Source organism: Podarcis erhardii, assembly GCF_964252035.2.
Source record: "Podarcis erhardii genome assembly, chromosome: 2".
NCBI classification, from domain to species: Eukaryota; Metazoa; Chordata; class Lepidosauria; order Squamata; family Lacertidae; genus Podarcis; species Podarcis erhardii.
In genome coordinates this window covers 32,705,481-32,720,128 of record NC_138498.1, presented here as the reverse complement: position 1 = coordinate 32,720,128, position 14,648 = coordinate 32,705,481, and the positions used below count along the sequence as shown (strand labels likewise).

At 42.4% G+C, this 14,648-nt stretch overlaps 1 protein-coding gene across 1 annotated transcript in view; it reads left to right on the top strand.

Annotated features, from left to right (window-relative positions):
• FASN (fatty acid synthase) overlaps positions 1-14,375 on the top strand; it is a 62,690-nt gene extending 48,315 nt beyond the window's left edge. The window contains exons 33-43 of the mRNA XM_081850619.1: positions 707-905; positions 1,298-1,449; positions 2,369-2,460; positions 2,586-2,737; positions 2,930-3,172; positions 8,674-8,862; positions 9,754-9,975; positions 10,881-11,101; positions 11,490-11,588; positions 11,705-11,956; positions 12,687-14,375. Coding sequence (XP_081706745.1) covers positions 707-905; positions 1,298-1,449; positions 2,369-2,460; positions 2,586-2,737; positions 2,930-3,172; positions 8,674-8,862; positions 9,754-9,975; positions 10,881-11,101; positions 11,490-11,588; positions 11,705-11,956; positions 12,687-12,824 — 1,959 coding nt within the window. The 3' untranslated portion in view covers positions 12,825-14,375. The remainder of the gene's footprint in view (positions 1-706; positions 906-1,297; positions 1,450-2,368; positions 2,461-2,585; positions 2,738-2,929; positions 3,173-8,673; positions 8,863-9,753; positions 9,976-10,880; positions 11,102-11,489; positions 11,589-11,704; positions 11,957-12,686) is intronic.
• The last annotated feature ends 273 nt before the right edge of the window (positions 14,376-14,648 follow it).

Sequence of the window (14,648 nt, the reverse complement as noted above, 5' to 3'; positions counted from 1 at the left end):
CTAAAGAAAATGTTTAGGGTTGTTCTCATTTTCCTACTCATATTGAAATACTGGCCCACAATGAGGCCAAACTTAGATTCACAAAATGTTTAGGGGTATGTATACCCCTGCGTCCTCTCAGTAAAAAAAAAAAAAAAAAAAAAAAAAAAACACTGCTGAAACTTAACAAGATGTGGGGAGGGGACAGAAATCTGAGGATGTCCCTGCTTTTCACTAGACAGAGCTATTCAGCCCTTGCCTTTTCCCACCTTCTGCTTGGCCCAAAGGGGATTGCATGACTAGCTAAACTCAGGGGTCAGCAAACTTTTTCAGCAGGGGGCCGGTCCACTGTCCCTCAGACCTTGTGGGGGGCCAGACTATATTTTGAAAAAAAAAAAATGGAACGAATTCCTATGCGCCACAAATAACCCAGAGATGCATTTTAAATAAAAGGACACATTCTACTCATATAAAAACACGCTGATTCCTGGACCGTCCATGGGCCAGATTTAGAAGGCGATTGGGCCGGCCCCGGCCCCGAGGCCTTAGTTTGCCTACCCATGAGCTAAAGCATTTAGCACCTGCTTCCACTTTATTTATCATTTGATTCTTGCATGGGATATCCTTTGCCAGCAGAGCATAAACCAAGGCTATAAAAACAAAGAGTATGCTTCAGTTTCTCTGTAGATTATTGTTTTTCATGAACTGTCTGCGCTATCATTTGCAGGTCCACGAAGAAGAGGAATGTTCCACAAAGGAAGCTAAGCAAACCCAGCTCTCTGCCATATCCAGGACTTCTTGCCCACCAAATAAGACGTACATTATCACAGGAGGCCTTGGGGGATTTGGGCTGGAGTTGGCTCAGTGGCTGATTGAAAGAGGAGCAAAGAAGCTTGTGCTAACATCTCGTTCCGGCATCCGAACTGGTGAGTTGATAATGAAAAGCATTTGAAAGGAAAGATTTGAGTTTGCGAGCAGTAGTCAAGAAATTGGGTCAGTTCATGATGTTGAAGAACAATGGTTGCAGGCTTTTTTTTATAAAAAAGGTGGGGAAATTATGTGGGGTGAGGTTGGGGAGAGAACCTGAAATGGAGTTGTGAAGCATCTAGGTTTAGCATAAGAAATTCACAATATATATAGGAGCAAAGGCACTTGCTCATCTTTAAACAAAAGACAACGATTAATCCCATTATTAAGAAAGAAGGGGAAAATACTGACCAGAAAGTGAAGCAATGCGAGACTTCTGAGAAGAATAATTGCAATGAGAAGTATATCCAGTGCCCAGTGATTCTCATTTCTAGATTTGCACGATTTGCAGGTTATCAGGCCAAGCGTGTCCAAGAATGGAAACAGTTGGGTGTCCACATTCTCGTGTCAACCAGTGATGTTGGGACTCTTGAAGGGGCACAACACTTAATACAAGAAGCTTCTCAGCTTGGACCAGTTGGGGGCATCTTCAACTTGGCTATGGTGAGTTGCTCAAGATCAACATGGCTGTGATAGCTTCTTATCTGCTGTTTGCTTTGGCTGGGCCACGTTAACAGGCAACAATTCTGATTAGCTTTCTTCTGCAGCGTGTTCTGGAAAGATCTAGACTCTAGAACAACCTTCCTGGTGGTCTCCAGATATCATTGGACTCCAGCTCCCATTAAGCCCAGCCAGCATAGCCTGTGGTTAGGGCTGTTATAGTCTAAAACATCTGAAGGGCACCAGGTTGGGGAAGGCTGGTCATGAAGATTGAAAACTATCGCTCCATTGCTCCACGTTTGTTGTCGTTTAGTCAAAAGAGGAAAGTCATACTGAGGTGCTAGGGTTATGCTTATTATATAGGAGAAGCAGCAGCCACCAAATGGAATGTTACCCTTCATTTTGTAGTCAGCAGAAAAACTTGAAGGGCAGGGGTGAGGTTTCCTAGTAAATTCGAGGAGGGGCATGTTCTATTAGTTGTTAATGTTGTACATGTGTAAAAGAAGCAATGCATGAGGAGAACTTATCTGACCCTCATCAGGAAGAATCACTAATTTATATTTCAAAAATATCTTAGCTAGATTTCTTAGGACCAAACTAGACTTGACTTTAAATGTATGTTTGTATTTTTTAAAAAAATATATAAAGAGCACACAATGGAGGGCAAATATTGTGTGTGAGTTTAACCATACCATCCCTAGCTGCAGAACTACTAATTATCATTCCCCTCCTTCTGCAACGGCTACCATTTGCGTTTTTAGACATGCAATTTAAATTTACAACAGTACATCCAGGTTGGCCCTTTGTCCAGAATTTGCTATTCTGTTTCCATATTTGTTTTGAAAAGGAAAGCATGATTTGTATCTTGACTTGACTGAGTGGGGGACAAATGTGAAAAACACTAATTCCTGGTTTCCTATAGGTCTTGAAAGATGCTATGCTGGAAAATCAGACACCAGAACTTTTCCAGGAAGTCAACAAACCCAAATATCCAGGGACACTTAACCTGGACCAGTAAGTAGCATGTGAAGACTGAATATGAACAACTGTTCTACTTGATGATACTTAAGATGAGGGAGAGAGGAATCTTCATGGAAATGAATAACAAATCATCTTCCCTGTGATGTTTCCCCCCCTAGAGTAACCCGTCAAAAGTGCCCAGAGCTGGACCATTTTGTCGTTTTCTCTTCGGTAAGCTGTGGAAGAGGAAATGCCGGGCAGAGCAATTATGGTTTTGCCAACTCCACCATGGAGCGCATCTGTGAACAGAGACGGCATGATGGGCTTCCAGGTAACAGCACAGTCCCTCCAGCCCCGAGGAATTTCTTTTTGAAAGTAAAAGGCAAAAAACTATTTTCACAGAACTAGGCATATGCCACCTGATGCCTTTTGTGCACCACCAAGTCTGTTTCTGTCTGCTTGCTCTATTTTGTTTTGTCATATGCTCTATAAACACCACCATGCGTTCTGTCTTCTTTTCCAGCCCTGGCAGTGCAGTGGGGCGCTATTGGTGACGTGGGTGTCGTCTTGGAGACAATGGGCACCAATGATACTGTGGTTGGAGGGACTCTGCCACAGAGGCTCAGCTCATGCTTGGAAGTTCTGGATCACTTCCTCAACCAGCCTCAGCCTGTCATGTCCAGTTTTGTCCTGGCAGAAAAAGTGTTGGCAAAAAGTGATGGGGCCAGCCAGAAAGACCTCGTGGATGCTGTTGCTCACATTCTCGGTAAATATCACTCTGGATAACTGCGGCAAATTCCATGATATTGTCTTCATTGAAAACCTCTGTGATATTGTCTTCGTTGAAAACCTCCAGTGGTTAGCATAAAACAGCTATCCTGGTGTGAAATGAATTAACAGCCTGAACTAGCTATGGTGCTTGTAATGAATCAGCCCAGGAAATTTGCTACACTGTGTAGCTGAGAGGATTTTTACAGTATTTTATTATAGTTCATGGTAGGGCTGCCATATGTCTGTGTTTTCCCTGACATACCCTGGATTTGTCTGTCGGAAATCACAAAAATGTCCAGGAAAACATGGATGTGTGGCAACCCATGTAGGAACTATCAAATTTTTTTTGGAGAATTTCAACAACTTTGCCAAAAAAGCTGAACGGCTTTTGTGTCCGGATTTTCACATATGGCAACTCTAGGTTCACAGCCACAGTTTTATAATGGTGGCCCCATACACCCTTTGTGTAGATATGCAGGAAGTGTGTGTGTGTGTGAGGGGGGGGGGCACACCAAAACAGCAGAAGCATCAATTAAGGCCTTTTCTTCCCCTCAGAGCTGCTGAAGTAGTTGCAAGAGTACCAGCCAAAGAGAGAACCATTTTGAAATCTGATTAATTTATGCAGATTTAAAGTTGCCCTCTTTACAACTCCTGTGGTTTGTTTCTCACACAATCCATTGCTGTTACTTCAGGATTGTATTGTGCTACTTGCACTGCAACATCTCTCTTGGCCTGATTATTGCCTGCTATACTTTTTCATACTAGAAGACAATCAGCCCTATTGTTCCCTGGGGATAATATCACAGAACTGGATTGCTCTTGAAAAGTTGTGCCATGCATAGGCTTTCGTAGGGGGGAAACAGTGCATTGCAAGTGGGTGCAAGGAGGATTAGGTGTGGGAGGAAATATGGCCAGAGGTTTGCACAAGAGTGGGTTTTAAAGGTGTGGACCTGTCACCTCCCTCACTTTTGAAACTTGGAAGAGAGAGAGAACATAACAGAGAACAAAAGTGGGACAAGGCACAGACTCGGGAGAACATAAGTGAGACAATTATAGAGTAGGGACCAGAATATGGAAACGCTTTGCAGGAACTTACATGTGAAAAAAAGGGGTCGTGGGTGGCGCTGTGCGTTAAACCACAGAGCCTAGGACTTGCCGATCAGAAGGTCAGCGGTTCGAATCCCAGCGATGGGGTGAACTCCCGTTGCTCGGTCCCTGCTGCTGCCAACCTAGCAGTTCGAAAGCACATCACAGTGCAAGTAGATAAATAGGTACCACTCCAGCGGGAAGGTAAACGACGTTACCGTGCGCTGCTCTGGTTCGCCAGAAGCGGCTTAGTCATGCTGGCCACATGCTGTGCGCTGGCTCCCTCGGCCAATAAAGCGAGATGAGCGCTGCAGCCCCAGAGTCGGCCACGATTGGACCTAATGGTCAGGGGTCCCTTTACCTTTACATGTGAAAAAAAGGAATAGATTCCAGCAGTGGCGTAGCGTGGGTTGTCAGCACCCGGGGCAAGGCAAGTAATTTGCGCCCCGTAACCCGTGGATTTGCGCCCCCTAACCCGTGGATTTGCGCCCCCTAACCCTAACCCCCAGATGTTGCGCCTGGTGCGGCCGGCCCCCCCCCGCACCCCCACGCTACGCCACTGGTTTCCAGTTCAATTTCCAGTGTTAAGGCTGTCAGTGCCACTGTTTATGTGACCTCATCCATGTGCCAGAGGGTGGCGTCAGCAGGCTTGGGGAACCCCAAGGTTTGCAGAAGTACAATAAATATTTGCAGGGGAGGAGGGCTTCTAACGTGTAACCTAATGAGGCCGAAGTGGCCAAGGGATACCAACTGATTGTAGGAGAGGAATTGTGGAAAACAGGGAGGTGGGCTGGAACAGAGCGCCTGCTCCACCCAGCAGTATTCTGTTGCTGGTCACATATGTAAGAGCAATCATATCACCTGCCAATTCAGCATATTCAAGCATGTTAAACTGCCACTCTTCCTTAGTGGGTACCATCCTCGTTCTCCACCTTTGTGCCAATAAGATTCTAGCTGCAGTGGTGGCACATAATAATACATTCTCTTTTTTTGGGGGGGGGGGACTTCTGTTGCTACCATTCCCAAGAGGCTTTTTTTGGAATTTTCTTTTTTAATTCATTGTAAATTACTTCCCAGAATTCCCAGATCACTTTACAGGACCACCACATGTGGGAAAAAGATCCCTCTACATTTCCAACATTTCCCTTTTCCCCTTTTTCTTTCTTTCTTTAATTGTCCATTAAGAACTGTTAGAAATAGTATGTTTATTTTTCTTCCATAGTGGTAATTTTTCTTCAGTGACAATGTTTGTTTTTTTGGCCATAAAAAGTGTTACTTGACAAAACCTTTAAAAAGCAAACAAATAAAACCGGACAACTAAATATCTTAGCACAGCTAAAAAATAGCAACAACTTTCCCCCCAAAATAGTTATTCTCTCATTTCTCCTTCTTCTATAACCCTTATATAAAGGACATTATTGCACCTTATCAGAACTACCTCCCCCCCCCCCCCTTTTAAATATTTTTGCTAGTTTGGCAAGTCTTAAATATCTTCTGTGGGTCATTTTCAGCATATTTTCTTTTAATACTTAACATGTCGTAAAATTCATATTTACTGTCCATGAATTCTCCCATAGTTCATAATTAATATTATGACCCACATTCTGGGCCTACTAAACCATACTTGATTTCACAAATTCCTCTTTTGTTTACCACTTTAGTAACAGTTTATACATTTTTTATAATACTTTTACTTTAGTATCTGATAAATCCTTTGTAAATAGGGATTTTTGTTCTGCAAATCCGATTTTTTAACACACTATTCTTGTCACATCGTACACGGTTTACACAAAACAGTGGGTTATTATGGGGAAGCATATACAACCCTCCTGTTTCCCCCCACTTTCTCTACATGCAACTGTCTCTTCCACTATGCTCCAATCCTTTCTCTGAAATAAAGACCTCCTCCCAGTGGCGGAGAAAGTGGGGGCGGCTCGCCCCGGGTGTCATCACCGGGAGGGGTGACAAAATCCCCCCTGGGGGGATCGCCGCTGCACTGATAGGGACGGAGTGCGTCGCGGGGCCTCAGCAGCGGACAGGCCGTCCCTATGGGCACCGTGTGTGCCCTCCCTATGGGCGCCGCTTGCCCTGCTGTTTGCACCGCCCCAGGTACCCGAGATTCTTCTTCCACCGCTGGCTCCACCCCCCGCTTCTCTTGTCCAAAGTCTTATATCTTTTTTGCTCCAGCTGACTAACTATTCAGAATACTGCCCACTTCCTCCTACCGTCTTTCAACACTGGCTGCGTTTGCACGTAATGCTAAACGAAATTCAGACCAACCACCATTAACCTTAACTGTGCTTTCATGAAATGGTGCCAAGTCATTTAAATGTTGAGAGATAAAATCAGTCGGCTTCAAAATGTTATTTATGAAACTGGCTGATTTTCAACAAACCATAGTTAATATTAACTACAGTTTCAAGTTCAGCTTTATTGCTAACTGTAGTTAATCTAAAACAGAAGTGGAACTTCCAGTCTTCGCCTTGTAGTCATGCCAAGAGAGGGTGGTTTAAACTTTGCAATTAAAGGATGTTCTCCTCACCAAAATGGCCAGCAGACTTCAAACACTGATTTTTAAACCACTGGAACATAAGATTTCAAGATAATGCTCAGCCATTTGTATATTTCACTTACATAAATACTGGCTAGATAGTGTGGGAGTGTTGTACTACAAATGCAGATTCTTTCCCTCTGCTTTGACCTCATGTTATTGTTCACTTTTTCATATTATATTCTAAATAATTTGTATATAACAAATTATTTAGTGTGAATTATTCTTTTCACAATAGGCGTATTGAATATAGCCTTTAATGTATGTTGATTGTTTCTCATTTAGAAAAACACTGGTCGAATGTTCTGATGATCACCATTTGATGATCTCATTCTAAAATTGCTACCTCGCTCACTTTCCCTCTGTCAACACCATCATTATCATTCCTTCCTAACACACCAGCAATGTAGACATATATTTGAGCTCTTACTTTCTCTTCCATTGCACAGATCATTTCCCAACATTTAAATGACTTGGAACCTTCTGGATCTGCCTATTTTCTTCTTAGATAATGTAGTAAAGGCCTCATTATATCCTACTTTGATTTCCTGAAATATTCTTCTTCCATATCTGCAATACAACCATTTATTCCCTGTAGTGAATGCAAAATATACTCCTTATAGTTTTCTAGTTTTATACTGCTGCTTAAATAACTTGTGTATCCAACATCAGGCATACTCAGTGTAGTTCTATTAAAATTAATGGACATGACTGACTTACCGGTAGGTCCAGTATTTTCAGTGATTCTACTCTGAGTAGAAATGTTGGCTACTCTTTGCCACCAGTTTTAAAAGGCAAGCATTTAAAAACCAGCATCTGTCCCTTTCTCCTTTGGTGACATCCTGCTCCTCTGTCTATGCCAGGCATGGCCAAACCTGGCCCTCCAGATGTTTTGGAACTACAATTCCCATCATCCCTGACCACTGGTCCTGTTAGCTAGGGATTATGAGAGTTGTAGTCCCAAAACATCTGGAGGGCCAAGTTTGGCCATGCCTGGTCTATGCCCATGCAGTCACATACTTAGCCACAGGAACTCGACTCATACACAAGGCAAGAGTGCCCTGTGAATACTTCAGTATGAATTCAGCAGACATTTATTAATTTAGCTCCCGTAACATTCATCCGTGTTCCCTGTCATTTATATTTCAGCCTCCTTGGGGCAAAGATCATCTACCAGTTTGTAAAGCTATCATTGCTTTAAAGTTTAAACAAATATATCAGATAAAACATTGAGGAAGAGTTTGGGAACGTAGCTGAAGGTGTTGATCTGATTATTATACAGTTTGAAATAGTGCATCAAATGTGGTTAATGAAAGGGAGGAAATCATATAAAACTGAATGCCATGAGAACACAGTGTGGTATCTGAATGGAAAAATACATGACCCTCTCTTTGCTGACCTGTTATAGGATCTTAAAGACTTATTTATTCCAGTCAGCATTTTGTTAATTTTAGGTTACTGTTTGCTACTATTATCTTGTTTACTATTTTAATGATTAATGTACTGAAAATTTGGTTTTTCTTTTCTTTTTTACTGCTCGCTTATTTACTTATGTATTTTAAAGTGTAGCAATCATCTTGGTGAGGGTTTTTATGCTAGAGTGGTGAGGGTTTTTACACTAGAGTGGGCTAAAAACCATAGCTGTCAACTTTTCCCTTTTCTTGTGAGGAATCCTATTCGGAATAAGGGAATTTCCCTTTTAAAAAAGGGAAACATTGGCAGCTATGCTAAAAACCCATTTAAATAAGTACATAGCAATGTTGTGTCAGCGAGGAAAAGAGATCTATGAAGAAATTATTGACAGTTTGGAGGGACTTGAGCAGCAGTTAAAAAAAAATGCTTGTATTTCTTTCTCATAGGTGTCCGTGACGTAAGCAGCCTAAATGCTGACACTTCCCTGGCTGATCTGGGCCTGGATTCTTTGATGGGTGTAGAAGTGCGGCAAACCCTGGAGAGGGACTATGACATTGTCATGTCAATGAGAGATGTTAGGTTGCTTACCATTAACAAACTACGAGAATTTTCTTCAAAACCAGGGACCACAGACAGTAAGTATGTCTGGTGGGTTAAAATCTGCCCTACTTTGGGTTTGTGACACTTAAGGAAGGGGTGATGTAGGTAGGAGCTCCCTACCTACCCAGAGAAAGGGTTTTCTGATTTCCAGGGCCAGCCTTGGCATGACATGGGTGATCCACAATTCAGAGCTCCCAAATTAGCTAAATTGGGCTGCCACTTGGATTGGGCTTAAGGAGTCTTTCACCATTTCCTCTTATGCTGTTTGCCCCACCAATACCCACCCCAAAACTGCTACTAGCTACCTGGGAGCAGGGAAGATAGATGCAACAACACCAGTGTGGTGTAGTGGTTAAGAGCGGTAGACTCGTAATCTGGTGAACCGGGTTCGCTTCCCCACTCCTCCACATGCAGCTGCTGGGTGACCTTGGGCTAGTCACACTTCTTTGAAGTCTCTCAGCCTCACTCACCTCACAGAGTGCTTGTTGTGGGGGGAGGAAGGGAAAGGAGAATGTTAGCCGCTTTGAGACTCCTTAGGGTAGTGATCAAATCCAAACTCTTCTTCTCTTCTTCTTTATTTGATTGCAGAAGCAACAGAGAACGAGTACTTGTTTCTTTTTCTATGTAGTCAACATATAGTCTAGAACTATTGCGTATTGTTTTCCCTGAGGATAACTTATGGAGAAACCGGTTTAATTCCAAAAAAATAAAAGCTCATTGCACAATTGATTCTGCATTAGAAAACAGATACTGTATAGGCGGTCCTGGTAATGGGGGGTTTACCCACACCTGCCCAATTATATTCTGGGTATGCCAAGTGATACTAGTCCCAAAACCAACCTACAATCTGCTCTTATATCATCTTATGAGACTGAATGTGGCATTACCTGGTTCATAATCTGTTTCTGTAACTTGCTTTTTTTTAGCATCATCCCATGAGACAAAAGGCAGTCAAGCAGAGCAACCCAGTTTGGACTTTAACAACCTGTTGGTTAATCCAGATGGACCAACTGTCCTGCAACTGAATGAGGTGAAAAGCACGGAGCCGCCTCTCTTCTTCATTCACCCTATTGAGGGATCTCTCTCAGTTTTCAACAACCTTGTCTCTAAACTACGTATACAAGCCTATGGACTTCAGTGCACAAAAGGTAGTTCTGTGATGCTTATCGATTGTCTAATCCAGAAGTCATCCTTGTCAATGTAGCTGGGATCAATTCACATCTTTCACAAACATTCCAATTTGCTGAATACAAGCATATTTTGTCCATGTGTGTGTGTACATGGGGAAGTCTCCATGCCATAAGACAGGTATACGGTGATAATTTACTTCTGGAATAAGGATTCCTTTGGGACAAAACACTTATTCCTTTAATTTGGGGAGGGGAGCACCAAGTCAAAATGGTATATTTTAAAACGGTCCTTCCCCAGCTTGGTGTCCTCCAGATGGTTGTAACCACAACTCCCATCAGAGCCAGCCAGCAGGACAAATGGTTAGGGATGATGGGATTTGTAGTCCAAAATATCTGGAAGGCGCCAGGTTGATGAAGTCTGCTTTAAAACATAGAAAGGGTTCCAGAAAGAGTGGAGTCTGAAATTAGCCATGATGGTTGATTATGAGTCTGTTCCTCAATCATGTAGGCAGAATTCAGATTCTTCATTGCATTTAGCATGTAGTAAATTACAGAATTAAGATTTCTACAACTATATAGAGTAGGTTTCCCCCCCTAAACCTTGAGGTTAACTTTCACTTGAAAACATACATGCACATACAAGCACAAGTATATATATTATAAGGCTCTTAATAGAAAAAATGTTACAAAAAGTAAGCATTTGCTGCCAGAGGCTCAGAAATAAACGAGTCCAGACTGAACATCTCTGCTGTTCATGACAAAAATTATCCAAATTCTAAAAAAGTAACAATTTTGAAACGGTAGAAACTTGTCTAATTTATTTCAGTTCTACAGTTTGAAATTTTGGCTCTTTAGAGCAACGTTGTGACCACGATCATCCATAGCCTGATTTTTTTCCTCATTTCACCTCTTCTCACTACTAGCTGCTCCTGTGGACAGTATACAGAGCCTGGCATCCTATTACATTGACTGCATTAAAAAAGTGCAGCCGGAAGGCCCCTATCGGATTTCTGGATATTCCTTTGGTGCCTGTGTTGCTTTTGAAATGTGTCGTCAGCTTGAAGCTCAGCAGAATCCCTCCCATTTACCCAACAGCCTGTTCCTGCTTGATGGTTCTCACTCCTATGTAGCAGCACATACTCAGGTAAGAGACCAAGCCAGCTACAAGAGCCACTTGGAAAAGATTACACTTCCATGTAGGAATAGCACGCAACCATGTATTTTGTTGCATGTGCACATATGTGAATTGCCTGCCATTTCCTGTTGAATCAATTTCTGTAATGCAAGCTGGAGACCAAACTGAGATCCCACTGGATATTAGTGGGAGAAAGAGGGAGCTCCACACTGATAGAGTGACATTGTTGTCGCTCAGCAAGCAGAGGCTGGTGGAAGCAGGCAGGGCTGGGAAAATCTAACCCGCCTTCTCTGAGCGTGGCACAAAGGGGTTTGGGCTTGTGCCTTTGCTAAAATTCAATTCTGTGTCTAAGATTCTTTTAATATGAATTTTCTGGTGCTCCGTCCTCTCCCGCCAGAGCTACAGAGCCAAGCTAACTCCAGGAAACGAGGCTGAAGCAGAAACCGAAGCATTGTGTGCCTTTGTTCAGCAGTTCACTGGCACGGAATACAATAAGGTAATGCTCTTTGGCACCGTTCACAGCTGGGGTGGGGGGAGCACATTTTGATCACAACAGTTTCACTCTAGAAACTGCACCTTGTAGTAAAGTTTTCTTGTTTGTACCGTTTGCAGTTGCTGGAGATTCTTCTACCCCTACCAGATCTGGAAGCTCGTATAAGCGCGTCTGTTGATCTGATAACTCAAAATCACAGAGACCTCAGCCACGAGGCCCTTGCCTTTGCTGCTGCTTCCTTTTACAAGAAACTGAAGGCAGGAGACAAGTATGTGCCTCAGAGCAAGTATCATGGCAACGTGATGCTACTGAAAGCAAAGACCCACAATGAGTACGGAGAAGGTCTTGGAGGAGACTACAAGCTCTCAGAGGTTAGTAACAAATTCAAATTCAAAATCCTTTATTAGGCATAGCACACCACACATTGACAAACAACATATACAAACTGTATAAAATACGGGTACAGCAAACACAATTTATCCTAGTCCTATTCTTAACTCCCAGAAATTAATCAATGTACATGAATAATATAAGGTTAGTAACATTAACAGAAGAAACTGGAAGGTTTTCTGTAGATTTTCACCCACCACAGCCCTTAAAGTAACGTAGGTTGCAGTCCATCATCTAGTTATGTGTGCTTTTAAGTCCCATTGAAACCAGCAAAACTAGCTTGCTTGATGGTTTGCAGCCATCTTCTAAACATCTCTGCCCCTCACTGAAAACTGAAGTGCTCCAAAAGTCAAAGCTTAACAGCACATGATATAGAGCTCAAAGGCTTGATGCAACTCCTTATCTTTACTTTCTGCAAGTATTTTTCTGGCCTATGAAGCAGCAGCAGCAGCAGCTGAATATTTAGTTTGCTAGGTTATGGAATGATTAACCTAAAATAAAAAAGGTCTTAGGCCTTGCTTGACATGTCTTTGGCTGTGATTGATTTAAAGAAGACAAAGAAAATATGGAAAGTAGTGAAAAGAAGAAAAGGGTCGTTAGGAGTTCCTTCTCATTCTCCTGAATGGAAAGGCAGAAGGTGTATGAAACTAAAAAAGTGTGTGTGTGTGTGTGTGTGTGATGTTCTCTTTTATATCTTTGTGCCCTTTGCAGGTCTGTGATGGAAAAGTGTTTGTCCACATTGTTGAAGGGGACCATCGCACGATCCTGGAAGGAGATGGTGTCGAGTCAATTACTGGGATCATCCATAGCTCGTTGGCAGAACCTCGGGACAGTGTTCGAGAAGGCTAGATACTTGAGAAACTTTACTGTCATTGCTAGAGAGAATTCAAAGCTAACCCTTAGGACAACCCCAAGGAACTCTTCCTGTAATCCATCATGTCATCTGCTCCGCAGCCAAGTCTAGGATGTCCAAATGACCAGAGTCCCCCCTCCCCTCTCTCTCCAGTGCAGTGACATTATTTTTGCACTGTTGCAAGGACCTGTATCGAGGGCAACATTTTACACCATTTGCAGTACACACAAAAAAAGAATTAGCAGACTGTGTGTGTGTATTTTGTGCTTTGTATTGTATTGTATTGTATTGTTGTCTAGAAGTATTCCAAAGGATAAGTGAAACTGACCAAGCCTAGGGAGTAAGGAGGGAAGCTGCAACTGATTTTGGAGGCACATTTGTCTGTGAAGGAGTCAGTTCTGTAGCAGTATCAGTAAGTTAATTCCATTGAGGCTTTTTTGTAACTATTATTTCTAATCTGAAATATTCTAGGTATTTATTTTATTGTTACTTTATTAGAGGCTCACTGTTTTAATTAGTCATTGGCTAAATGATAAGGACAAAATATTTGACTGTGGAGTATTTTTTCCCCCTGCGGCTGTTTGGTTGCCTCGTTTTTACAAAATTAAAACCAAAATTCATCTTTAGAACAATGTGGTCATTTGGAATGGAAGATAGATTCCTATGATAAGCACCACCTTTCTCCACAGAGAGGTGAAGCTGCTTCTGCTATGTTGCTGGTCCCATATTCAGTCTCTGATGGAAGGGAATCCAAGCTTGGAGCATGTATAGCGTCTTTTCCTTAGCAGAGGTTGGGGGCAACTTTAAGATAATTCCTGCATTCATCTGGAAAATGCATGGATCAGATGTATACAGCTTTCTGCACCCAGTGTGGTAATTTCCCCCAAATACTTTCAATCTAGCTTCTTAATTCCCCCCGCCCCATTTGCTGCTTCAAGGGTTGCTCAGACTTCATATGAGTTCTTGTTGACAAGAACCTGATTTAACCCTCCCACAGCTGAACCATCTCCCCGTCTCATCCATCCAAAAAAAGAAGTCTGTAGTAGTTATGAATATTTGCCTAAAACCCCTTTGGAGAAACAAAAACTGGAAGCAGTAAGCCTTTTCTTGCCTCATCTGTGTTGGATATGCTTGTAGAAGAATCGGAACATCTTTGCTGCAATAATGATACAGAGGAGACACATGGAGCAATCAGTATCCAGCAGGATTGTTGTGCCTCCCCAAACTGCTTTAGAATCCAGGTTCTCTGCTGGGTTATTTTAATTAGTGCTGGGGCATAGAGATTGCACACAAGTTCCATACCTGCTGGGATCTGGTTGGCTAGGTGATCCTCTGTGGACACGCAGCTTAGTGGCTGGTTTTAGTTTTTAATTTTAAGGGAAAATTCCTTGGAAATCTGAAATGTAAAATGAATACGTTTTCAGATCAGACCTGTTCTGTTTTGTGTGTGTGTGTTTTCATTTTCATTTTTACATTCCTTTGTGAAAAAGCTCTGGAGCCCCCTTTCTTTTGTGGCTCTCCTGGAATTAAAGGTGACTTAAACTCTGCCATGGCTTTCCTTGACTCTTATTTCTATACTCTGTGCTTATTAATATTTACTTGCATTTTCTATTCCTTTCTGGAAGCAGGGGTTGAGGTGGGGAGAGATACACCCCCAGTTTCTTCAGGTACTATAGCTTGGTGGCTGCAAAAACCTTATCCAAGTTCATTGGACAGTGGCTTCCTCTTGCTTTGATGCCTCATGCATGTATAATCAAATAACCATGCTACATGACTGGAAATCGTGTAGTCTCAAATGTTCCTCTTAGTTCTTTCTTCTT